General features: G+C 41.3%; 1 protein-coding gene across 1 annotated transcript; it reads left to right on the forward strand.

The window, feature by feature from the left end:
• Positions 1 to 357: 357 nt before the first annotated feature.
• On the forward strand, positions 358 to 26,771 carry LOC112257864 (P2X purinoceptor 5). The gene is made up of 13 exons (XM_024431766.2): positions 358 to 948; positions 11,769 to 11,919; positions 12,844 to 12,915; positions 13,526 to 13,601; positions 13,931 to 14,015; positions 14,429 to 14,509; positions 15,413 to 15,554; positions 23,088 to 23,221; positions 23,418 to 23,511; positions 23,606 to 23,671; positions 25,406 to 25,488; positions 25,608 to 25,829; positions 25,914 to 26,771. Exons 1-13 carry the CDS (start codon positions 725 to 727, stop codon positions 25,924 to 25,926), a joined length of 1,443 nt encoding a protein of 480 aa, XP_024287534.1. The 5' UTR covers positions 358 to 724; the 3' UTR covers positions 25,927 to 26,771.
• The last annotated feature ends 188 nt before the right edge of the window (positions 26,772 to 26,959 follow it).

Below are 26,959 nucleotides of genomic sequence, written 5' to 3' on the forward strand. Positions count from 1 at the left end.
GAAAAGGATTATAGCCTATAAATAAAATGAGACTGATTGAGATGGTACTGCAATTCAGGTGACCCAGTCCAGCAGTCTGCAATATCATATTACACACACACACACACACACATGGGCTAGGCCTAATGAGCACAATGTTTTTGTATTAATTAGACCTAACACCATATTGCTTGTTAGAATGTACATAATTTAGGTTATTACCCAGACTGGGCCAGCCCTATCCTGGCCCACATTTCAATCCAAGGTGTGAGGAAATAACTCTCACAACCCCACTCCACTCTAACCAGTGTCGGGTAACCTACCCAGGATCTATTTTTACTTTCGCTCTTATTAGCTACTCCATTTAAAATGGTATTTTACCAGCCCAGACCAGCAGAGTGCTGCTCTTGTTAATATTTGATAGCTTGTACGAATTAATGTTGTTTTAGTCTATACCTAGAGATATTCTAAATGCTTATTGACAGAAATAAAGTGCATTAAAACAGCACTCTTTTAGTGATGAAGTCTAGAGATAGTAGTGGGTGAGGGTCATGTTTGAGATAGGCAGTCATGAAATATATTAATTCCTAGAATAACCTGTTGATGTTAGCTGATCTGAGATCAGACCTAGGAATTATAATTATAAATTATTTTTGCAGAAAAAGCAGAAACTTAAACAGCTTTCATGGTAGGTTATCCTAGGGCTAGGTCATTGGAATGGCAGTAGACTCTTATAAATTGACTAATGATAGCCCATGCAATTGCCACTGACTTCAGTGCTGTCATTCTCACACGCACAGTCACCCGGCTGTCGAAGTCTGGTGACAGGAATATGGGCGAATTGACTTGGAGAATCTTTTTCCTCGGTTTCCTTAATTTTAAAACAGAAAAATATGTCATCGCTGAAAACAGAAAATTGGGAATCTCATTTAGAGTTTTTCAGATCTGTGTGCTGCTATACGTGATCGGGTGAGGTGCATGTTTTATTTTATTGTATTGCATGCTCGCGACGTAAAAATAATGTACTAAATCATGTATTAAAAGTGTCAATCATTATTTAGATAGAAAGTCGCAACTACAGTAGATTTAATTGTACATTTTGGGTGTCTTTGAGGTCATTCAAACTGTCATCATGAAACATAGGGCTAAGGAGTAAAAATGTTTTTATTTAACTTTTTACAATGATAGCCTACACCGGACAGACCTGGGCCAAATGTGCGCCGCCCTATGGGACTCCCAATCACGGCCGGTTGTGATACAGCATGGATTCGAACCAGGGTGTCTGTAGTGACGACTCTAGCACTGAGATGCAGTGGCGTTGACCGCTGCGCCACTGACTGACGATTTTGAAGCTGTAATTTTCATAGTCTTGGCACGCGTTCTGTAAGAGCTATAGAAAAAAAAAAAAAAAAAAAAAAAAAAAAGGAAAACAACTTTAAATAGAAAAACCTGTGGGTTTTTGTCGATTATCCCCCAATTCAGAATATATCATTTTCATAGTCATGGTAAGAGCTATTGAAAATTGAAAGCAAAAATAAATCAAATAAATCAACAAAAAAATAAAAGGTGTCGATTTTTGTCCATCCTCCCCATTCAGAATATATACAAATACACACAAAGTGTGTAAGAGCTATTGAAGATTGAATGCTACAAGCTCGTGTCACACCTGTATTTGGGTAGTTTCTCCCATTCTTCTCTGCAGACGCTCTCAAGCTCTGTCGAGTTGGATGGGGAGTGTTGCTATACAGTTATTTTCAGGTCTCTCTGGAGATGTTTGATTGAGTTCAAGTCTGGGCTCCGGCTGGGCCACTCAAGGACATTCAGAGACTTGTCTTGAAGCCACTCCTGTGTTATCTTGGCTGTGTGCTTAGGGTCGTTGTCCTGTTGGAAGGTGAACCATTGCCCCAGTCTGAGGTCCTGAGCGCTCTGGAGCAGGTTTTCATCAAGGATCTCTCTGTACTTTGCTCTGTTCATCTTTCCCTTGATCCTGACTAGTCTCTCAGTCCCTGCTGCTGAAAAACATCCCCACAGCATGATGCTGCCACCACCATGGCATTCAGTCCAAATAGTTCAATCTTGGTTTCATTAGACCAGAGAATCTTGTTTCTCATGGTCGGAGAGTCTTTTACGTGACTTTTGGCAAACTCCAAGAGGGCTGTCATGTTACTGAGGAGTGGCTTCCGTCTGGCCACACTACCATAAAGGCCTGATTGGTGCAGAGATGGTTGTTCTTCTGGAAGGTTCTCCCATCTCCACAGAGGAAGTCTGGAGCTCTGACAGATTGACCAACGGGTTCTTGGTCACCTCCCTGACCAAGGCCCTTCTCCCCCCATTGCTCAGTTTGGCCGGGCGGCCAGCTCTAGGAAGAGTCTTGGTGGTTCCAAACTTCTTCCATTTAAGAATGATGGAGGCCACTGAGTTCTTGGGGACCTTCAGTGCTGCAGAAATGTTTTGGTACCTTTCCCAAAATCTGTGCCTCAACACAATCCTGTCTCGGAGCTCTACGGGCAATTCCTTCGACCTCATGGCTTGGTTTTTGCTCTGATATGCACTGTCAACGGTGGGACCTTATATAGACTGGTGTGTGCCTTTCCAAATCATGTCCAATTAGTTTTTTATTTGTAATAAATGTATCCTTTATTTAACTTTTTATTTCATCCATTTTATAATAAGGCTGTAACATAACAAAATGTGGGAAAGTGAAAGGGTCTGAATACATTCCGGATGCACTGTATGTTCATCGATACAATTTTATACAAATATCAAAATAATTGCAATTTGGGTGAATGGAAATAGTTCATAGTAAGGATGAGGTATTTTCTGCATATCCATTGTTCTTTCAAAGGCCAACCCTACCATTGGATTGCTTGGCCAAAAAGCATTTTTGTTTCATATCATCTGACCATAGCACCACCTGGAGTTTGCAAAATGACATTGGCACAGTGCCGATTTTAGCATGTCAGCAAAGCCACTACACAACACAACACTAAACAATACAGGAATTGTACTATAACGGTGACAAACGGTGCCCACAAACAGTTAGGCCCTACATAAAGCTGTCCCAACAGCAGAGCTTTCTTTTCAGCACCATGGAGTAAATCCTTACCACCGCCACACCTGGCTGTCAGCGGAGCCTTATCTGGCAGTGAAACAGTTAATTCAGCCTAGTTTCAGCCTCTAAAAGCATCCAAGATGGTGTAGCAGTCAGACGTCTTTTGTCTTCGTCTTGTCATGTCCCGTGTATATATCTTTTTATATATTTTTTCTTTGCTTATATTTTTTATATTTTTCTTAACCTCAACTTCAACATACTCTTCTGCAATCCGCCTCACCCAATGTGGTATGGATCTGCTATTTTCTTTACTTCAGAACCGGAAACCCCAACAGAAACTGGCCAGCTAACTAGCTACTAGTCTGCTAACCACTGCTAGCGGACATCAGCTAACCTTTAGCCCAGAAACTCTTGCCAGTCTACACAGCGCGATTCAAACCAGAGTATATCAGACTTATTTTTCTCCATATCTCCGGAATCCTACCGCAAGCTCTTTACCTTTTCACCTGGATCATCGCAGCTAGCTAGGTGCTATCTGAGTGTAAACTCATGGCTAACGTCTCTGTCCCGAAGCAAGCACCAAATAGCCTGGAGCTCGCCTATGCTACCGACGTAATCTGCTCGAGGGTTTTTTTCAACAGGCACCCCAATCGCGACATCCCCTGAATATCCCATCTGCTAGCCTGATAGCCGTGGACCGCTAGCTGTCTAGAGCATATCGGACTGTTAGCTCAAGAGGCCCATCGGACAATTTCTTGGGCCACTATACCTATTTTGCCAATTGGCCTGGACCCTTTTACGACACGGAGCCCTGCTGATCCATCTCGGCTGGTCTGCCGATGTAACTGCATGAGGGGGCTACAACAGACTTCTTTTGTCGCGACGTCCCTCTAAGGCCCTTCTGCTAGCTTGCTATCCCTGGCCTGCTAGCTGTCTGAATCGCCGTGTCTCCAGCCTGCTTAGCTACTCACTGGACCATAATGATCACTCGGCTACGCATGGTTTGTGATTATTGTCTTATTTCACTGTGGAGCCTCTAGCCCTGCTCAGTATGCCTTAGCTAACCATTTAGTTCCACCCCCCACACATGTGGTGACCTCACCTGGTTTAAATGATGTTTCTAGAGACAATATCTCTCTCATCATCACTCAATGCCTAGGTTTACCTCCACTGTATTCACATCCTACCATACCTTTGTCTGTACATTACGCCTTGAAACTATTCTACCGTGCCCAGAAACCTGCTCCTTTTACTCTCTGTTCCGAACATACTAGACAACCAGTTCTTATCGCCTTTAGCCGTACCCTTATCCTACTCCTCCTCTGTTCCTCTGGTGATGTAGAAGTTAATCCAGGCCCTGCAGTGCCTAGCTCCACTCCCATTCCCCAGGCGCTCTCATTTGTTGACTTCTGTAACCGTAAAAGCCTTGGTTTCATGCATGTTAACATCAGAAGCCTCCTGCCTAAGTTTGTTTTATTCACTGCTTTAGCACACTCTGCCTACCCAGATGTCCTAGCCATGTCTGAATCCTGGCTTAGGAAGACCACCAAAAACCCTGACATTTCCATCCCTAACTACAACATTTTCCAACAAGATAGAACTGCCAAAGGGGGCGGAGTTGCAATCTACTGCAGAGATAGCCTGCAGAGTTCTGTCTTACTATCCAGGTCTGTGCCCAAACAATTTTACAAATCCATCTTTCCAGAAACAAGTCTCTCAACGTTGCCGCTTGCTATAGACCACCTTCTGCCCCACCATATGTGAATTGATTGCCCCCCATCTATCTTCAGAGCTCGTGCTGTTAGGTGACCTAAACTGGAACACCCTTAACACTGCTCTTAAATGCAAGTAAAACTAAATGCATGCTCTTCAACCGATCGCTGCCCGCACCTGCCCAGACCTGCCCAGACCTGCCCTGTCCAGCATCACTACTCTGGATGGTTCTGACTTAGAATATGTGGACAATTACAAATACCTAGGTGTCTGGTTAGACTGTAAACTCTCCTTTCAGACTCACATTAAGCATCTCCAATCCAAAATTAAATCTAGAATCGGCTTCCTATTTCGCAACAAAGCATCCTTCACTCATGCTGCCAAACATACCCTCGTAAAACAGACTATCCTACCGATCCTTGACTTCGGCGATGTCATTTACAAAATAGCCTCCAACACTCTACTCAGCAATTGGATGCAGTCTATCACAGTGCCATCCGTTTTGTCACCAAAGCCCCATATACTACCCACCACTGTGACCTGTATGCTCTTGTTGGCTGGCCCTCGCTTCAGATTCGTCGCCAAACCCATTGGCTCCAGGTCATCTATAAGACTTTGCTCGGTAAAGCCCCGCCTTATCTCAGCTCACTGGTCACCATAGCAGCACCCACCCGTAGCACGTGCTCCAGCAGATATATTTCACTGGTCACCCCCAAAGCCAATTCCTGCTTTGGCCACCTTTCCTTCCAGTTCTGTGCTGCCAATGACTGGAACGAACTGCAAAAATCACTGAAGCTGGAGACTCATATCTCCCTCACTAACTTTAAGCATCAGCTGTCAGAGCAGCTCACAGATCACTGCACCTGTACATAGTCCATCTGTAAATTGCCCTTCCAACTACCTCATCCCCATACTGTTATTTATTTATTTTGCTCCTTTGCACCCCAGCATCTCTACTTGCACATTCATCTTCTGCACATCTATCACCCCAGTGTTTAATTGCTTTATTGTCATTATTTCGACACTATGGCCTATTTATTGCTTTACCTCCTTTATCCTACCTCATTTGCACACACTGTATATAGACTTTTACATTTTTAATTAATTTATTATTATTAATATAATGTTTATTTATTTTTCTATTGTATTATTAACTGTATGTTTGTTTATTCCATGAGTAAATCTGTGTTGCTGTTTGTGTCGCACTGCTTTGCTTTATCTTGGCCAGGTCGCAGTTGTAAATGAGAACTTATTCTCAACTAGTCTACCTGGTTAAATAAAGGTGAAATAAAAACATTTATTTTTATTTTTACTGCCTTTTTAAAAAACATAGCTGATATTGGTGACTTACTTTAACCAATGTGGTTTCTACTGACAATTTAGATGTACAAACTATGGCATAATGGAATCATGAGCAGGTAAGAGGCAATTTGTAATTTTGATTAAGACATTAATGAGCAAGCTAATATAACTATTTGTTCAGCACTTTTCAAATGTACAGCGACAGAATTCATAACTTTGGGCTGTTCTGACAGTACTCATCCTGTACACCAAGTAGGAACCATAGGATAAATAAAGGGGGCATATAAGCAGACAATGAAAGCTCTTACAATATTCAATGATGTAATTCCTCTAAAACAGGCTATAGGCTACATGTGCACCACCAAGTCAGAACAGTAGGCTAAGTTATGTGGGGGAAAGGGACCAAGTTATTAGGGTGAGGCACATGGGAAACTTACTATACAACATACACTTAGTATTACTTTCTTAGCTACAGTATACATATCTCCCTGGCATATTACATAATTTATGCAGCAGCGTACATGATGTTTTTGAAATCACCTTGTTGTGCTGTGCTCACTTGAACAGGAAGGTGGCGCGGCGGTCTTTCTGTGGGCAAATTTTGTCATCAAAGTCTGGCATTATTTGGATTTATGGTGCTTTCAAGACAACTGGGAACTCGAGAAAAAAAACAAGGTTGAATCATGACGTCAGTGATTTCCAGAAAGAGGCTAGAGTTCCCGACTTGGAACTCCGAGTTGGATTACTGTTCAAAACGTATTTTCCCTTTCGGAGCTCTTTTTTTTTTCGAGTTCCCAGTTGTCTTGATCTCACTGAAGTCTGAGATTTCCAATTTCCGAGATTCCAGTTGTTTTGAGCACGGCAGAAGTCATGCTGGATTGACAGCATAGCCAATGTATTCAACATTTTCTGGCCCATGTTGTTGAATGTGAATGTTTATCCTTTTAAGCTTGGAAAAGAGACCCCAGACTTGGACCACACACCCTCTCCACTGAATAGCAGGCTAGTGATTGCTTTGCAACACTTTCAGTTTGCCACCGATTCCTTCCTAACCACTCATTGTTGAATTAGCGATTTCAAACCTGTTGTGTAATGTTTATGTCCAATGGCCAATGTTTAATCTATAATTTCTCTTTATATGACAAGGTTTGAAAAGGATTTGCCAGTAGATTATCGACTTGATTCATGACGATGACTGCTTGTCTAGCTTGCTAGCTAAGATTGTGAAAGTATGATGTTGACATGTCCAATCAAAGCTATGGTAGATATAACGTGATTTGACATCATTTTATCTGTGGCCGTTGACCTTGAGCGTTCTTGGATGGGCACTTCTAATGTAAATCTATGGCAGCACCCAAGGGGCTTGAATTTTCGAGCTCTACCCGTAGATTTTGCCGTGATGAAGTGTCCCCATGAGTGACAGAACACTGAGCCAATCACGGCGCAACTAGAGAACATTATCAACCCCTATGCTCTGTATTTTCTGCTGGCTGCCCCACCACTACAGAAAGCATTGAGCTAGGCTGAAACACCTGCATTTTAGAGCTGCCTTACAAAAAGAGACCATGTTTGTATGCAGCTTTATTGACTCAAATTAGTTTTTTATTACATTGTTTGCAAACAGATTTGTTTTCTTTTGCTAAACAGGTGGGGCTCAAAACTCCCTGAATGACAGGTTGCCACTGCATTGGCACTTTGATTGGAACCGGTGCTATGGTCATGTGACACGAATATGGAGCTCTTTGGCCACGCTTATCAGTGGTGGGTTTTTGCACACACCAGAAATCCCCCCCCAAAAAATGTTTAATTGACCACAAAATCAATATTTTGCAATGGCCATCTCAGTCTCCCCAGCTAGCACATTTGGGTCTTTGGAAGTTGTCAGAAGGTCCATTTTTGGTTTCCCATTGGTTCTGGTAAAACCGGTAAAACTCAACGTTTTTTAAACGGAAGTGAAAAATACACCTCTTCTGGGAATGTACATCTTTAGGTAGCAGGGAGGTTCTGAGAATGTTTTACTATGATTCCCTGAAAGTTTTCCTGGGATGCTTAGGTTAACTGTTTTGAACAGATAGGACACATAAATTAATTTGCTCCATGGCATTAGTCCACTGCACCACCAGGATGGAGCAAGCACGCTATCTTTTTTTAACTCATACAAAGCTGTTCATTTCAGTCTATTCAAATGGAAACTTCAAAAGGAAACAATCACTCATTAAGATCAAGTGTGGCCAATTAATGTACACTATTACATGTATTTTTAAGGAACTCAGTCCGGCTTTCAACAGACTCTTGAAAGTTGTAATAGTAGATTGCACATGGTGCAATTTAGAAATTGGGTAGTGCATCATCAGTTTTCCTCATGTAATTTCAGTCATTGCATACCAGATCATCTAGTCCATGTCAGCTAACATTTTTTAAGTGGGTTTTTTAGCCCATAGATTTTGTTGTAGTGTTTGAGTCACTCAAATATCCCATGAATACACTTTAGACATGGTAAAATGTATAGAATTAAAAATGTAAGAAAATTAGCTTTGAAACTGCAAAATTGTCTCTGCCCCCATAACAAAATGTGTAGAATTGCAGGAAATAAACTTTAAGTCGGATGATTCACAATTCTGAATGGGGGGGCTGAGTGAAAAAGTTTGGGAACCCCTGAGATAGAGAGAGTTGTGTTGACACTTTTAGTAGTTGATGTTATTCTTTTTTTTTCACCTTTATTTAACTAGGCAAGTGAGTTAAGAACAAATTCTTATTTTCAATGACGGCCTAGGGACAGTGGGTTAACTGCCTGTTCAGGGTCAGAACAACAGATTTTGTACCTTGTCAGCTCGGGGGTTTGAACTTGCAACCTTCCGGTTACTAGTCCAACGCTCTAACCACTAGGCTACTCTGCCACCCCTTTAATAACACAGACCCCAAAGCAAAATAGGGGAGGAAAATAGGTTTATTCAAATAGGACAAATCATGTTTGGAAGTAGATGGTCGTTCTCCCCTGTCCTCAGTGATGCTCTCCAGTGATCCTTTTAAAATGTTTTATTTAACCTTTATTTAACCAGGAAAAGCCCATTGAGACCCAGAGTCTCTTTTTCAAGGGAGACCTGGCCAAGAAGGCAGCAACAATCAATATATTACAGAATTAAAACATACAACAATACAATACAACAACATGATCCAGCCTAAATAAAACATTTACACTCCTCTGTAACAGTCTCCCATCAATATTTTAAATTCATTCAGTGGCACTAACATATCTAGATGAAGCATGGATTGTAGATTATTCCATGCGTTTGGTGCACAAGAAGGCAGTCTTGTCTAATATTTTGAATGTCCTGGGGACTTTAAGTAGCAACCACCTAGCAGACCGGGTATGGTAACTGCTGGTGGTGAAGGAGACCAGACTACACAGGTAAAGAGGGAGTTTACCCAAAATGGCTTTGTAGATGAACACATATAAATGTATCTTTCTGCGCATATAAATATAAAATGGTCCAACCTACCATTTGGTACAATGTGCAATGGTGGGTGAGGGACTTGGCATTTGTAATAAAGCACAAGGATGCATGATAAACAGAGTCCAGTCTCTGGAAGACGGAGGAGGCTGCATGCCTTTACAACAAGTCACCATAATCAATTACAGAGAGAAAAGTGTCCTGAAAAAGCTTCTTTCTAGCCATTCTCTCCTGTGGTTCTTTCCTGTGATTATCTCCACAGAACAAAGGGACAGGATCTAGTTTTATAACCCAGACCTAGCCTGTGGTTGACCAATTAGAAGTCAGTGCGACTGGGCCAATGGCCGTGCAGTGCGACTGGGCCAATGGCCAAATAAGTATCCTATTTCAGGCTCACTGTGTAGACAAATTCCTCCTATGACTCTGACCCATTAAAAAATAATTCCCTATTGCAGAAAAAACACTATTTCCATTGATCGTTAATTCTATTGACTTCTCATCCTCTTGACCTCTCGTACTCTGTCTCTGTGTTGTGTATTTATCTTTAAAAGATTCTTATAACGCTGAGAAAGGGGGATACCTAGTCAGTTGTCCAACTGAATGTATTCAACTGAAATGTGTTTTCCACATTTAACCCAACCCCTCTGAATCAGAGAGGTGCGGGGGGCTGCCTTAATCAACATCCACATCTTCGGCGCCTGGGGAACACTGGGTTAACTGCCTTGCCCAGGGGCAGAATGACAGATTTTTACCTTGTCAGCTCAGGGATTCAATCCAGCATCCTTCCGGTTACTGGCCCAATGCTCTAGCCACTAGGCTAGAACAGAATGTTTATGTTTTTAAATAACATTCTTAGGATGTTCTTTGAACGTTACTCATGTTTTATTGTGGTTTTTATGGAACATTTTCATAATGTTCTGAGAACTTGACTTTAAATAGAACCATGAGGAAACCTGCAGAAAAGGTTATGCGGAAGTACTGAAATTCCCACAGAAGAACATTGTTTCTTAATGTTCTGGGAACGTGACTTTAAATAGAACCATGAGGAAACCTGCGGAAAACATCACCTACTGGGCACAGATGTCAATTCATCGTCTATTTCACATTGGTACAATGTAATTTCATTGAAATGACGTGGATGTAACATTGATTGAATGAGTGTGTTCACAGCAGGTATGCCTCAGTGCTGAAATCCCCACATTGTTTCTTAACGTTCTCTGAATATTCTGAGAAAATTATTTTAAATAGAACCATTAGGAAACCTACAGAAAACGGTATGCTGAAGTACTGAAATTCCCACAGAAGAACGTTGTTTCTTAACGTTCTCGGAACATTCTGAGAACTTGACTTTAAATAGAACCATGAGGAAACCTGTAGGAAACGTTATTCTGTAGTACTGAAATTCCCACAGAAGAACGTTGTTTCTTAACATTCTCTGAATGTTCTGAGAACATGACTTTAAATCGAACCATGAGGAAACCTACAGAAAATCTTATGCTCTTTAGCAATTGTGGAAAGCTTGTATGCAAAATAACCCTGGGACAACCACGATCTGGCCATGCTCTAAGAAACATATGGTTTCAGAATGTTATGGACTAACTGGGGCTGGACTTGAACCCCATTGTGTTTGAATTGAAGAGGACAGTCCATAAGGCTTAAGTGCAGATGAAGGATTTCAAGGATCTGGAAATATTCTGAATGGAGGAATGGTCTAAGTCCCCTCCCAATGTGTTTTCTAATCTCATAAAACATTTTAGAAAAAGGCTCCGTGTCGTTATCCTCGCAAGGACCCTGCTGGAGTATTTAAAACAGGGGATACTATCTTTTTGAGACTTCTTTTATATTATTTGTTAAACAAATTCCCTTTCTCTGAACAATTGTATTAGTATAAAATAATATATTTATATATATTTTTTTAATCATACAATATAGACAGTGTTATAGAGTGCACTTGACATTTCTATGTCTTATGACTCAGCACATGAATGAAAGCTTTAATATATCCAGGGCATTAGGCCCAAACTGTAATTTGTTCAAAGTTTGTTCAAATTACCATCAATGTAATTTCTATATGCGACTGACAACGGCTCAACATTTTCAAATGTGACCGAGTTAGAACGATTACATTTTTTTTTTTTTTTAAGTTGAGGCTTAGACTAAATGTAAGAAATCAACCAATCAATCAATCAATCAATCAATCAATCAATCAATCAATCAATCAATCAATCAATCAATTAATCAATCAATAACTGGTGCATTTAAATTCTCAGGTGGGTCTTAGTGTATAAGAAGGGGTACCAATCGAGGGAAGAGACCGTCCAGAGCTCTGTCATCACCAAGCTGAAAGGAGTGGTCATGACCAACAGCACAGAATCTGGACTTTACCTATGGGGGGCTGAGGATTATGTCATACCTCCAACGGTGAGATCCGGGAACTTTTGGGGAGATTTTATGTACACAGGTAAAGCTGGCGCAGTACACAGCTTTACTGCTAGATGATTCATTCAAGTCTATTTGAGTTCAAGCTGAAGCTCATCAGTGATACAGCAAGTCATTGATTGTATATTTCAAGTACAATGAGTCACATTTTTATGGGGTCTTAACTCACTTTCATCAGTTTTCAATCACACCGAAATAGTTTTTTAAAATAACATGACACCACATGCAGATTTATATCACATCAATAGAGACAGTATATCTGACCATGCCATGAGAATAGTACACTTTTACAAACACTGGCATAAGCATGTTTGTCAGCTATTTTGAACATACAGTTTTAGAATATGATAAGTTGACATGTATTTAGAGTGCTCTTCAATTATTATCAAGAACACGTCTGATGTCTTTAAATAATGTGCATTTTGTAAGGTCATGGAAAAGGCAATGATTGGGGTCATTGGACATTATACTTTGCAGGCTATAGAGCAATAGGACAATCACACCTTTCGCTATATACTGTACATTTTTAACTATAAAATACTGAGTCTTTTTTCTCCTCAAGGGACAAACCATTTCATCTGTCCTGTTAAATAAAAGAGAGAGGGTTGTCCTCCAAGTCTAATTGCTATAATACTCTTAACCTTTAGCGACTCAGTGATAAACAGATGAAATAGAAAGGTCTGCTCTTGTCCACATGGTGAGCCCAGTCAGATCTCCTTCATTTTGTAAGGCTATATTAATATGGAGTGAGAAGCTGTGCTATTTACATTTAAGCTTGCGGCATTAAAAGCTTTGATAAATTAATATGTATTTAGGGCTTTGATTTTGTACAATTAATACACAGTCCCCTAACTAACCTGACCGAGGAAAGTATAGTGTCCAACATTTTAGCTTGTTGTTTTTCAGGGTGAACAAGTCTTCTTCATTGTTACAAACTACCTCGAGACCCCAAATCAGAGGCTTGGGTTCTGTGCTGAGGTGAGTGAAAGCAATATTGTATTACCGTAATCGAGACAAAAATCTTGTTAATTGACTTTATTTTGAAAGATCCCCCAATTCTGAGATAGAGATTGGATGACTGTGCAGCTGAGATAGGAATACTTTAATGATCCAATTAAACAAGGAAATTAAACTCTGCATTGATGATGCAAGTATTCTCACCATATATGGCAAAGTAAACAGAAAATCGACTGGTAATTTGGGGCGGATGTCAGAATCCAAACTGCTTATAGCAGGTAATTATGATGCCTTAGTAGGCCCAACAGTTTTTTCATCAGAGAGAGATGGCTTGACCTTGCTTATTTGATATTATAGTAGGCTTTCGGTGCCATTATGATGATTTTCAGAAAAGTTATGAAAATATATTAATTATATTTAAAATGATAAAAATGTTCATAGTATGAAGGGGGCGATGTGGCACTGTTCACTGGTCCAATAACATTGTGTAAATAGCTTTAGCATTCAAATGATACTCCCTATTGTGTTCACCATGCTATTGTATGTTGCCGTCGTCTCTAGGCTCTTCAATACACAGCTTTGAATACAGGGTTGCATTTTCAACTCCAGCAACGTGTCCTTTTTTCTCCAGAGCCCTAAGGTGCCAGATGGCCAATGTGTAAACAATGAGGATTGTGCCGAGGGTGAAGTGGTAATAGCTGGCAATGGTAAGGACTAATATGGTCAACTGGGGCAGTCTATCTCATTTCAATTTCCAAGATAACATTTATTTACAGATTAACACTGGTTATGGTCACATTTCTCTTAAATGCACATTACCACTCATTTTTAGGAAGTGTATAAGAATCACCAGGGTTGGAATTGGACACATGTCTCTCTTAACAAATTCCTTGATATTTACATTTTAAAAAATCTATTTTGCATGTTAAAATTATTCAACTCTGGGATCTCCTACGTGTTACCATTCCCCCTAATTTCCACCCAGAATATTATGTCTTTCCAGGATGGTGACAGGGATCTTTGCTTTTCCCTGCAGGGGTAAAGACTGGATTGTGTTTAAACTCTACAGGGACCTGTGAGATACATGGCTGGTGTCCCGTCGAGACGGTCCGGAAACCCTCGTGAGAATTCATCCTCTTGCTGTGAAATTAATGAAATACTCACTTTTGCATTGACCCTCCAATAAAGATTGAGGATCTTAATTTGAGCCAATTTGCTACAGCAGGAATATAATCCTGCAGCAACAGGACATGTGAATTATTATGTGGATTATAACTAATGGACATTTTTGTAGTGGTTGATACATTATTTTGTTAGGGCAAATCAAGTCTGAAATGTCAAAGTAGAAATGACAAACTTTAGAAGCCTTTTTAAAACTCAAATACCCTACAAGTTTGCATTTCTTGCTTTGGAGGAAAATTCTCAGCAACAAAAGCTTAAGATCCTATGTACTTCAGCATGAAGTACCTTGTCCTGATTATCTACCATTAGGTAGCAGTCACTCTGGATTAACACTTTTCCACTTTATTTCCAGGGAGGCTTTATTAAGCAAGGCTGAAAACTTCACAATTTACATCAAGAACTTTGTCAGGTTTCCGAAGTTTGAATTCTCCAAGTAAGTGGTTATGAGTGGTGCTAAGTGGTGCTTGTTCATACAGACCTCAAAGTAGTCCCTAGAGACTGTCTGTCTCTACAGACACAGTCAGTGTCGGTGACATAGATCAGTAAGTATGTGTGAGTTGGGCAGTGGGGGATACATGTCCTAGCACTGCTTTGAATAGCTATGAGGGTGCACAGTCCCTTCTATTTATATACCCCCAAAGTGTGTGTGTGTGTGTGTGTGTGTGTGTGTGTGTGTGTGTGTGTGTGTGTGTGTGTGTGTGTGTGTGTGTGTGTGTGTGTGTGTGTGTGTGTGTGTGTGTGTGTGTGTGTGTGTGTGTGTGTGTGTGTGTGTGTGTGTGTGTGTGTGTGTGTGTGTGTGTGTGTGTGTGTGTGTGTGTGTGTGTGTGTGTGTGTGTGTGTGTGTGTTGAGGTCATCTGAGACGTCCTTGACAGCAGAGCAGGCCCAGCCCTGAACAGGTGTTAGAACAGATCTGATTGGCTCACTGGGCTCTCATGCCAATAAGGCTGTTGTAGAAGGTTTAATCAGCTAGAACATTGGTTTTGTCTTTCCAAGCCTAACCTGGAAATTACAGAGACGTCAGACCTCTGCCAATTGATCATTTCAGTTGTAGATCTTTTGATTACGTTGTGTGTATTGAATGTAAAATGTCTAAACTATGAAGTAATTGATCTATAAAGTTACTTGATATGATATGTAGCTCTGTGCTATTCCTTATCTAAGTAAGGGTCAAAGAGAAATCTTGTTATTTGAAGCTGAAAAGATAACTTCACTGCTCAGTTTATTATGTTTTAGGCCTATGACCTTTTTGGGATTTAGACAAGGAAAAGTATGATACTGAACTACTAAGCACATAGCTAAAAGCTACTTGTCCTGTTCTGTCTTCTTTCCCCTCAGGTCAAATGTTCTGGACACCGGTAATGACTCCTATCTAAAGAGATGTTCCTATGACAACGTCCTCCAACCCTATTGCCCCATCTTTCGTCTGGGAGACCTGGTCAGCAGGACTGGACACGACTTTCAGGACATGGCTGTAGTGGTACAGATTTACAATCTTTTTGTTTTGAAATGTACACTAACCAAGTAGTCACATTGAGGTTAGGTGACCTTTTTCCCTGGCAGAGCTGGCGTAGAGGGGCAGCAATGTTGTATAAAAACAAAGGTTTATCAGCATACAGTACGTTGCTACCCAGAAAAGACACTCAATACAATGCATTAAAAAGTCAGTAATCAGGGTTGGGTTTCTAGTTTAACAGTGCGTCCGAAGTGCGTCAAGAAGAGTTAAAGAAAATATTTACCAAATAAACTGAAGTAAAAAATAAAACACAAAAATAATAACACAATAACATAACAATAACGAGGCTATATACAGGGGTACCAGTACCGAGTCCGTGTGCGGGGGTACAGTTTAGTTGAGGTAATTTCTACATGTATGTAGGGGTGAAGTGACTATGCATAGATAATAAACAGCGAGTAGCAGCAGTGTACAAAACAAATTGGGGGGTGTCAATGTAAATAGTCCGGTGGCCATTTGATTAATTGTCAACAGTCTTATGGCTTGGGGGTAGAAGCTGTTAAGGAGCCTTTTGGTCCCAGACTTGGCACTCCGGTACCGCTTGCTGTACGGTAGCAGAGAAAACAGTCTATGACTTGGGTGACTGGAGTCTCTGACAATTTTATGGGCTTTCCTCTGACACCGCCTATTACATAGGTCCTGGATGGCAGGAAGCTTGGCCCTAGTGATGTACTGGGCCGTACGGACAACCCTCTGTAGCGCCTTACGGTCAGATGCCGAGCAGTTGCCATACCAGGCGGTGATGCAACCGGTCAGGATGCTCTCAATGGTGCAGCTGTAGAACTTTTTGAGGATCTGGGGACCCATGCCAAATCTTTTCAGTCTCCTGAAGGGGAAAAGGTTTTGTTGTGCCCTCTTCACAACTGTCTTAGTGTGTTTGGACCATGATAGTTCGTTGGCGATGTGGACACCAAGGAACTTGAAACTCTCGACCCGCTCCACTATAGCCCCTTTGATGTTATAATGGGGGCCTGTTCGGCCCGCCTTTTCCTGTGGTCCACGATCAGCTCCTTTGTCTTGCTCCCATTGAGGGAGAGGTTGTTGTCCTGGCACCACACTGACAGTTCTCTGACCATCTCCCTATAGGCTGTCTCATCGTTGTCGGTGATCAGGCCTACCGCTGTTGTGTCGTCAGAAAACTTAATGATAGTGTTTGAGTCGTGTTAGGCCACACAGTCGTGGGTGAACAGGGAGTACAAGAGTGGACTAAGTACAAACCCCTGAGGAGCCCCAGTGTTGAGGATCAGCATGGCATACGTGTTGTTGCCTACCCTTACCACCTGCGGGCGGCCCATCAGGAAGTCGAGGATTCAGTTGCAGAGGTGTTTAGTCCTAGGGTCCTTAGCTTAGTGATGAGCTTCGTGGGCACTATGGTGTTGAATGCTGAGCTGTAGTCAATGAACAGCATTCTCACATAGGTGTTCCTTCTGTCCAGGCGGGAAAGGGAAGTGTGGAGTGCGATTGAGATTGTGTCATCTATGGATTTGTTGGGGTGGTATGCGAATTGGAGTTGGTCTAGGGTATCCAGGATGATGCTGTTGACGTTTATTTTAATAATCGGACACGATTGGTAGATTAACAAGACGTTTGTCTTTCATTTGGTGTATTGCACTTGTGAATGTATGAAAGTTATATATTTCCGCTAGCGGAACCCCTAGCCATAAGAAGTTATAAGGGGCTTTGGTAACAAAACGGATGGCACTGTGATAGACTACATCCAGTTTGCTAAGTAGAGTATTGGAAGCTATTTTATAGATGATATCGCCAAAGTCGAGGATCGGTAGGAGAGTCAGTTTTACTAGGGTAAGTGTTGTATAGCATTGAAGCTCGTTTGGAGGTTAGTTAAGACAGTGTCCAAAGAAGGGCCAGAAGTTTACAGAATGGTGTCGTCTGCGTAGAGGTGGATCAGGGAATTACCCGCCGCAAGAGCGACATCATGGATATATACAGAGAAGAGAGTCGGCCCGAGAATTGAACCCTGTGGCACCCCCAGAGACTGCCAGAGGTCCTGACAACAGACCCTCCGATTTGACACACTGAACTCTGTCTGCAAAGTAGTTGGTGAACCAGGCGAGGTAGTCATTTGACAAACCAAGGTTATTGAGTCTGCCGATAAGAATACGGTGATTGACAGAGTCGAAAGCCTTGGCCAGGTTGATGAAGACGTCTGCACAGTACTGTCTTTTATCGATGGCGGTTATGATATCGTTTAGTACCTTGAACGTGCCTGAGGTGCACCCGTGACCAGCTCGGAAACCAGATTGCACAGCGGAGAAGGTACTGTGGGATTCGAAATGGTCAGTGATCTGTTTATTAACATGGCTTTCGAAGACTTTAGAAAGGCAGGGCAGGATGGATATAGGTCTATAACAATTTGAGTCTAGAGTGTCACCCCCTTTGAAGAGGGGAATGACCACGGCAGCTTTCCAATCTTTAGGGATCTCGGATGATACGAAAGAGAGGTTGAACAGACTGGTAATAGGGGTTGCAACAATGGCAGCGGATCATTTTAGAAAGAGAGGGTCCAGATAGTCTAGCCCTGCTGATTTGTACGGGTCCAGGTGTTGCAGCTCTTTCAGAACATCTGCAATCTGGATTTGGGTGAAGGAAAAGCTGGGGAGGCTCGGGCAAGTAGCTGTTGGCCGGGGTTGGGGTAGCCAGAAGGAAAGCATGACCAGCCATATAGAAAAGCTTATTGAAATCTTCGATTATCATGGATTTATCGGTGATGATCGTGTTACCTAGCCTCAGTGCAGTGGGCAGCTGGGAGGAGGTGCTCTTGTTCTCCATGCACTTTACAGTGTCCCAGAACTTTTGGGAGTTAGAGCTACAGGATGCACATTTCAGTTTGAAAAAGCTAGCCTTTGTTTTCCTGACTTCTTTGAACAGTTGCATATCGCGGGGACTATTCGATGCTATTGCAGTCCGCCACAGGATGTTTTTTGTGCTGGTCAAGGGCAGTCAGGTCTGGAGTGAACCAAGGGCTATATGTGTTCTTAGTTCTACATTTTTTAAAGGGGCATGCTTATTTAAGATTGTGAGGAAATTACTCTTAAAGAATGACGCATCCTCGACTGACTGGATGAGGTCAATATCCTTCCAGGATACCTGGGCCAGGTCGATTAGAAAGGCCTGCTCGCAGAAGTGTTTTAGGGAGCGTTTGACAGTGATGCGGGGTGGTTGTTTGACCACGGACCCATAGCGGATGCAGGCAATGAGTCAGTGATTGCTGAGATTCTGGTTGAAAACAGCAGAGGTGTATTTGGAGGGAAAGTTGGTCAGGATGATATCTATGAGGGTGCCCATGTTTACGGATTTAGGGTTGTACTTGGTGGGTTCCTTGATAATTTGTGTGAGATTGAAGGCATCTAGTTTAGATTGTAGGACTGCCGGGGTGTTAAGCATATCCTAGTTTAGGTCACCTAACAGAACGAACTCTGAAGATAGATGAGGGGCAATCAATTCATATATGGTGTCCAGGGCGCAGCTGGGAGCTGAGGGGGGTCTATAACAGGCGGCAACAGTGAGGGACTTAATTCTGGAGAGATTCATTTTTAAAATTAGAAGTTCGAACTGTTTGGGCATAGACCTAGAGAGAATGACAGAACTTTGCAACTTTGCGAACTCTCTGCAGTAGATTGCAACTCCTCCCCCTTTGGCAGTTCCATCTTGACGGAAAATGTTGTAGTTGGGTATGGAAATCTCTAAATATTTGGTGGCCTTCCTAAGCCAGGATCCAGACACGGCAAGGACATCAGAGTTGGCGGAGTGTGCTAAAGCAGTGAGTAAAACAAACTTAGGGAGGAGGCTTCTGATGTTAACATGCATGACCATGCTACTCCCCACTAAACAACGAGACAGACATGGCGGGAGGCACATGCAACAACGTGACACTTACAGAACTTACCCGGGCTTTGGGGGAGCTACGTGTTGCTATAGCTGAGGATCTTAAGGCCACTATTGCTGAACTGGACACCAAAATCGAGAGCATCATTCGAACGATCGCTTCGCATGGCCAGAGTATTGTGGACCTTGAGAAAGCTTCTGAATTCAACGCTGGTAGGATCGACGAGTTAGAGAAGCTATGCACGTCATTGCAGGATAGTGTGCAGAGGCTTTCTGTGAAAGTGGTGGACCTGGAGGGCCGATCCAGACGTAATAACCTTTGCGTTGTTGGTCTGGCATAGGTGGTATTGGCGGGTTCTCGCCCCACCGACTTCTTCGCCAAGCTATTGAAGGATGCAATGGGATCGGATGTTTTGGATTCGGATCCCCAGCTGGACCGTGCACATCGCTCCCTTGTCCCAGTGCCTGGACCGGGCCAATGTCCTCGCACAGTAATCATCTGTTGTCACAGTTTCAAGACCAAGGATCTTATCCTGCGTGAAGCTCGAATGAGGGGCAACCTGTCACATAAAGGGCAACCATTCCGTGTCTATGAGGATTATGCGCCCAAAGCATCGCACTGACTACAGAGATGTCATGACCAAACTCCATCTTCGCCCAGCCTTACTCTTCCCTGCAAGACTAAGAATTACCCCGCCTTCCGGTGAGAAGATTTGGCTCTCCTCGGTTTTGGACGCAGAGAAGTTTATCCGGGGATATACACCAATCCCCCGTACAGGTTAGAGTGCCTTGTCATTGTGTGTTAGGGTCTGCTCATGGACTCGAATCCATACTATACCATAATGGGTGAAACCGTATTAAACAGGCTCAACAAGGGCTACCGAACATGTAAGACGCTGAGCCGACCAATGGATGGCGGTCAGAGCTCTCATTTAACGTAAAATTCACTTTCATTCCGGCTGTGCTCAGAGCGATGCATATTTTTACTTCCAGGTTTGATCACTGACACCTTCGGATGGATATACTTACATTCCCCCATTTTTGTTTTGTTTCTTTATTTATTTTACAATCCTTACATTATTCTTACTACCAAACCATTTATTTATTGCTTGCAGGGGAATGGGGGTGATGGTCGGGAAGGGGCAGACGCAGACACCTGGTTAGCAAGTTGATGTTTTGTGCCGTTCTGCCTTTGTCTAGCCGTAGTCTGTAGTGCTTATGGCTGTGTAGGTGTGCGTACATATAATTACTATTTGTACTTTATTGCTATTTTCTCTTAGCATTTTAGTATTATGTATGTGTATATTTTAAATCAGTGTAGATTGTTATTCTGGGGTATGAATGTTTGTATGTGTATATATGCATATGGATGTATATACATATTTTTTTAATATATATATGATTTTTTTGTGTATGTATGTATATATATTTTATATATATATATATATATATATATTTTTTTTTTTTTTTTTTTTTAATTATTGGGGGGAACGTTGAATTGAGCAAATCCTTGTTCCGATCTCCTGACCCACAGTATGTAAAGGTACGGCTGACTATGTCGGTTGCGGATGGTTTATTTTTTGACCGGCAGTGCTTAGCAATATAATCTTGAGGCTATATCTTGCTTATCTCTGGGATTGACCCAGGATGACGCTTAAATGCGCAATATGTTTAAGTTGCAACTTATTCTGTTTAGATTTATTAGATGCTAACTGAACACTTTATTCGTGGGAGCCTCCTCAGTTCATATGTTAGTAGAAGTTCTAGGATAGTGAGAGGTGAACGTATAGTTGGGATTTTTTTTTTTTTGGGGGGGTAAGTGTTGGGGAAATTAGGGGTACAGGGTGGGAAGTAAAGGTGCTTGCAGGGGGAGGTGTGGGTTGGATATTGCTCGGGTGTAGGTGCTACATATGCTGATTGTGGTGGTTTGGTGCACTTTCTTACCTTTTTATCAAGTTACATGTTATGCAGGCCACCATAGGAACTACAAACGAGAGGAGGGCGGGGCTTACATTCACTTCCTGGAATGTCAAGGGTTTAAACGAACCAATTAAGAGAGGCAAGGTCCTAGCCCACTTGAAAGCACTCGTCTGATATTATATTTTTGCAAGAAACCCATCTGAAAAATAACTCTCATTGCAGACTTAAGTATAGGTGGGTGTGGCAAGTGTATCACTCTAACTTCTCTGCCAAAATGAGAGACACAGCGATTCTGGTACGGAAAGGAATTCCCTTTCTACATAAAACCACTATTGCGGATAAAGAGGGTCGGTATGTGATCGTAATAGGAGAAATCCACTCTACCTCAGTAACTCCTAAATATCTATGGGCCAAACATTGATAACCCCTCTTTTTTCAAAAGAGTCCTTGCCCTGATTCCAGATATCTCCCATACTAACCTGGTCATTGTAGGGGACCTTAACTGTGTGCTAGACCAATATTTGGATAGATCCTCTACCCGGCGAACCCCTACCTCCTATGCAAGCGAATTCTTGAATACCTACATAAAAAATTCTAACTTATTTGATATATGGAGGATCGCTAACCCTACGGGTAGGGAATACTCCTTTTACTCTCATGTTCACAATGTTTACACTCGAATTGACTACTTTTTGTTGGATGCTAGACTACTCCCCTATACCTGTAATGTGAGGTATCATGATATTACAATCTCGAACCACAGTCCACTCACCTTCTCCCTGAGATTGGGTGACATTGTACCAAACGAGAGGGTCTGGAGGTTGAATCCTCAGCTCCTCACAGAACCAACATTCTGTGAATATCTTAAAGACCAAATTACATTTTTCTTTGATACCAACGACAACACAGAGACTTCCCCAGCATTATTGTGGGAAACACTGAAGGCTTATCTGAGAGGCTGTATCATCTCCTTTCAGGCTGCCAGGAGTAGGCAAAACAGAGGAAAGCTGGAAGAACTGGAGGGACAAATTCACTTACTGGATAGGGAGAATGCTAGCCATCCATCTATGGAGAAACATAAAAAAATGACCTCTTTAAAATTAGAATATAATCAGATTCTCTCAGCTAAAATTGCTAAATCTTTTCTCTATGCCAAGCAAAAATATTTTGAGTTTGGTGACAAACCACACAAATTACTCGCCAGACAACTTCGAAAAAATGTGAGTGACCGAATGATTCACAAAGTTAAATCTGCATCTGGGGAATTACTCTCTTCCCCCAAAGACATCAATGACAGATTCCGGCAGTTTTATGAGACTCTATATACATCTAAAGCGGACCCTAACCCCTTAATTATGCAAACATTTTTGGAGGACTGTAATCTTCCTGCCCTGAACCAGGAAGGGGGGCGGGGCAGCTATCCTCTTTCTTTCTACATGTCCTTGTTTTGTATGTCATGTTTTGTATTATTTGTTTTGCACCCAGAATTCTGGGTCTTATTGTTCCTGTATGCTCTTTTATGTTTAGATAAGAATTGTATACCTGTCTTGTATACCTATACACCATGCTTGTGTGTGTTTAAGAAAACATATTTGAAACAAGAAAGTACATCTTGAATAGCGCTGCAATAGAGTCATCCTCCATATTTAGAGCAACGCTTATCTCTCTCTCTGTCTATCTCTAACTCTCTCTCTCTGTCTCTCTATCTCTAACCCTCTCTCTTTCTTTCAGGGTGGGTCAGTTGGAATTCTGATTGAGTGGAACTGTGATTTGGATAAGGACTACTCACAGTGTAACCCAAAGTACAGCTTTACTCGTTTGGATATCAACTTAAACAGCACTGTCACGTCAGGCTACAACTTCAGGTACATCTTGACATGCATTAATAAGCAGATTGCACTTCAAGCAGATATAATAATCCATGCCCTCATTCTGAAAAGGTATTAGCTTCAACTAATAAGGCTTGAGCTCTCTCCAACTACTGCATTTAATCTCAGATCTATCTCTACCAGGCAGTTGTTGACATTTCTGTTCCAAACAGCTGATTTGTTTGTTTTCCAGATATGCCCGGTATTACAAAGATGAAGCTGGAGAGAGCTTCCGGACTTTATATAAAGTCTATGGGATTCGCTTTGATATCATGGTGAATGGACGGGTATGAGAGTGATTCTTGCTACACTTACTTGAATGTGTTGATAGTATTCATATTACAGTCTGTCAGATCAAATGTTCTTTATTGTGTTTTTCAGGCTGGAAAATTCAACATCATTCCCACAGTAATAGCTATTGGGACTGGGTTCGCTATTATGGGCATGGTAAGTATTTTAATAGATTTGTGTATTCATTTGTTTCCAATAGACATACTGGTCCCCCAAAATATATTCCTCTGGGATTCTATGTCATGTAGCATGGCCAGATTGGATGTTATCAAATTATTTTGATATATCACCACAAGAGACCGATCCCCTGTCATTGTTCAATGAAAGAGTAATCTTCTTAATTCCAAATCGATCTCTAGCTCATATCCCCTTGCTTAGGCACTCCTGTAGATCTGAAACAATAGGGTAGGCCTAAGCAATATGCAGTGTTGGGGAGTAATGAACTACGTGTAAATCAACTAGTAATTTAACTATATTTTGCAGTACCTTGGTGGTCGTTGAACTAAATCAAAGATTGCCTATTATATTGACAAGATATTCGGTGACCGCTCTAACAATAGAATACTCCTCAAAGATGGAAGTTATGCAGGAGGATGAGAGATCAGGTGGGACCATTCTAGCCGATGAGAGGGCAGATATGTGTGAACAACAGGCCATAGAGCTAGATAGAGGACTCATCTTTGTATCTGTGCAATTATAGCGTGACAGCATGGGCAGCGCCATTGAAGCTCCATTTTAAAGTAGTCAATTTTCTTCTTCATTGGCTGCTCGCTCCCAACTCATAGCAATCGCCACCCAGTTGTCTACTTTAAAATGGTGGAAGGCCTCAATAGCAATGTCCATGCTGAAATGGGTTATATCCATGATGTATTTCTATAACAGGCACAACTCCGATATAGTCGTTTTATCAAAGTTGCCGAAATGCCATGTGCCTGCCTTCACTTATATTAGTGCATTCGTAACAACCTAACCATTACGAAACTTATATTCAATCAAATGAGCCCCACGTAACAAATCAGCAATACATTTATTTTGTTGACCAAATTCGACACTGACTTCCATAAAAAAAATGTTGACAGATTTTGGGCCGAGTAAAACGAATCGCTTCGCCTTTTCCTCTCTGACTAAATTCAAATCTAAGTAGTGTTTTCAGTAGTTAATTACTTTTGTTATTGGAACTACACACCAAAAAAATGGGTGAAGTAGGGAATCATTTCCTCTCGTTTTTGGCATTAGTCCTGCCTAATTCTCACTTGAGACATGTTTTTTTGTTTAATAGGCTAAATAACACATGTTAACAAAGTGATCTGTTCTTGCAATTTGTGGTCTATGAAATGTAAGATTTATATGAACATTTTTCACCTAGTAGTTTGGATGAAGTGAACTACTTTTAAAAATTAACTTAGTTAAGTAAACTATATTTATCTTAAGGGCTTTATTAAGGGCTTTATTTCTTAAGTAGCTTTATTGTATCTTAACTTCATCCAGTGTGAAGTAATTGGTAGTTTATTATGTTGTTAAAATATACTTTCAGAGTAGCTTCCCCAACACTGGCAAGATGACTACATTTTCTTTTGCCTATCAAATTCTGTCAGACCTACAGGAGTACCTTGGGTGTATAGGGGTTAATTTGGGATTCAGAAACCCTCTGCCCCCTTGCATAAGATTTTAGTGCCCTATTTTAGTCATATTATTTATCAGAGAAGACAGCTCTTTGAAGTCTGCTGTTTACATTCACAGGACACTTAGTGTTTTTTTGTTTTTGCTATGGCCTAAGAAGTTACCTCAAGCCTTATGTTTTTTTATTTATTTATTTATATCATACTGATTACTGTGATCTATTGTATATCTTGACCTAAACCTGGGCTTTGTGTTTGTTTTTCGTTTCAGGGAAAATTTGTGTGCGATATGATATTCATCTACATGATGAGCACGAGTTCCTACTTCCGAGACAGGAAATTTGAGATTCTCAAGTAAGACACCATGACATGGTATTACTATTAAATACAGAATTTACACTTTGTATTTTAATCAATTAAAGTATGTATTTGAAGTCTGGGATTGCTTGCTCTGTAAAACATCCCTTTAACAGGAAAGAACGGATTAAGAAGCACAAAGAGAGTGCGAAGACAGTGGTGAACCGAGACACAAGAAAACACAGGACACATGCTGGGGAACAACATGAGCTCACCACACTCTCTACGAAAAAAGAGGAGAAACCAGAGCCCGCCACTCAGGACACAGAGAAACAGGACCTTAAAACTGGGGAGAAAAAGGAGGTTCATATTCTCTCTCCGCGAACTGTGGGGCAACGGTATAATACTCACCCTCCACGACCACGACACTAACCAATTAATTCAGAGTGAGACACATTTTTATTTACCCTTTATTAACACAGGTTGGCCGATTGAGGTCAGAAGACTTGTTTTTCAAGGAAGACGTGAGACAAAGAAAGAGGTGCTGCTATCGTCAAGACGGCTAGACTGGGTCCTCTAGCAGGTGGAAAGGGAAACGAGGGTGGGTGAGGTGGTGATCCTGATGCCCACCCTCCTTCTTCTCTACCAGCGGAGGTTGCTGATGCTGACACTTGGCTTTGGTTTTCCAATGTCTCAAGAGTGATGTGTGTGCTGATTGGAAATGATGGTGAGTGATAGGCTAGCAAAGAGAAATGGCAATGCTCTCCTCGCCTTACACTTTACTGGCGCAATGACAATGCAGACGCTCTACGTAGCGAGATATTTATCAAAGAGAAAAAGCACTATTGCATTTCTGTGGTATTATATTTGTTTAAGATGGAAGCATAATGCATCATGCAATCATACTGTGGTGTTCCTTCACACCTAAAGAGACAGCTTGTAGTATAATTAAATCCTTGTGAGTCATATTATGGAATTCCACATATCGTGAGATTAGGCCTACAATTGCTTTCTCACGTCATTGGAAAATACACTGGGTGTGAGGTTGTCTATCATAAATACTTTGCATTTAATGTGATTACTTGTAATTTCCATCATGTATTGACTGGGGACTTATTTGTGAAGGAATGTAACTGTTTTTATGAGTGATTTGTGATGTTTTTTTTTTGTGCTTCCCATGACTGTTTTTGTATTTAAAAAAAAAATATATATATATATATATATATATATTAGTGCATATCTATGTTGTACTATACAGGGCGCATTTGAAAAAGAGACCTAGATCTCAAAATGTCTTCCCTGTTAAAATAAAGGTCAAATAAAATATAAATGTCCTGTGACTAAAGGAGTGGTTTGTAATGTATTGGCTTGATATTCAAAACATTTTTGTATTGGTAATGCATTTTTATGGGCAATCGCCATAAAAATATTTAGTATCAGGCCCATCACCCTGTAGCCTACTATTTATCACCATGTTTATAACCTAGATATGCTTATTATAAAACATTTCAACTGCTAGATGAGAACT

The sequence above is a fragment of the Oncorhynchus tshawytscha genome, linkage group LG09 (genome assembly GCF_018296145.1).
Source record: "Oncorhynchus tshawytscha isolate Ot180627B linkage group LG09, Otsh_v2.0, whole genome shotgun sequence".
Taxonomy (NCBI): Eukaryota; Metazoa; Chordata; class Actinopteri; order Salmoniformes; family Salmonidae; genus Oncorhynchus; species Oncorhynchus tshawytscha.

Coding starts and splice junctions, on each gene's coding strand:
- LOC112257864 (XM_024431766.2), top strand. CDS start 725: ATGATAGCCCATGCAATTGCCACTGACTTCAGTGCTGTCATTCTCACA. Junction 13,602..13,930: donor AGTGGTAATAGCTGGCAATG/GTAAGGACTAAT, acceptor TTTTCCCTGCAG/GGGTAAAGACTGGATTGTGT. Junction 23,672..25,405: donor GGTTCGCTATTATGGGCATG/GTAAGTATTTTA, acceptor TTTTCGTTTCAG/GGAAAATTTGTGTGCGATAT.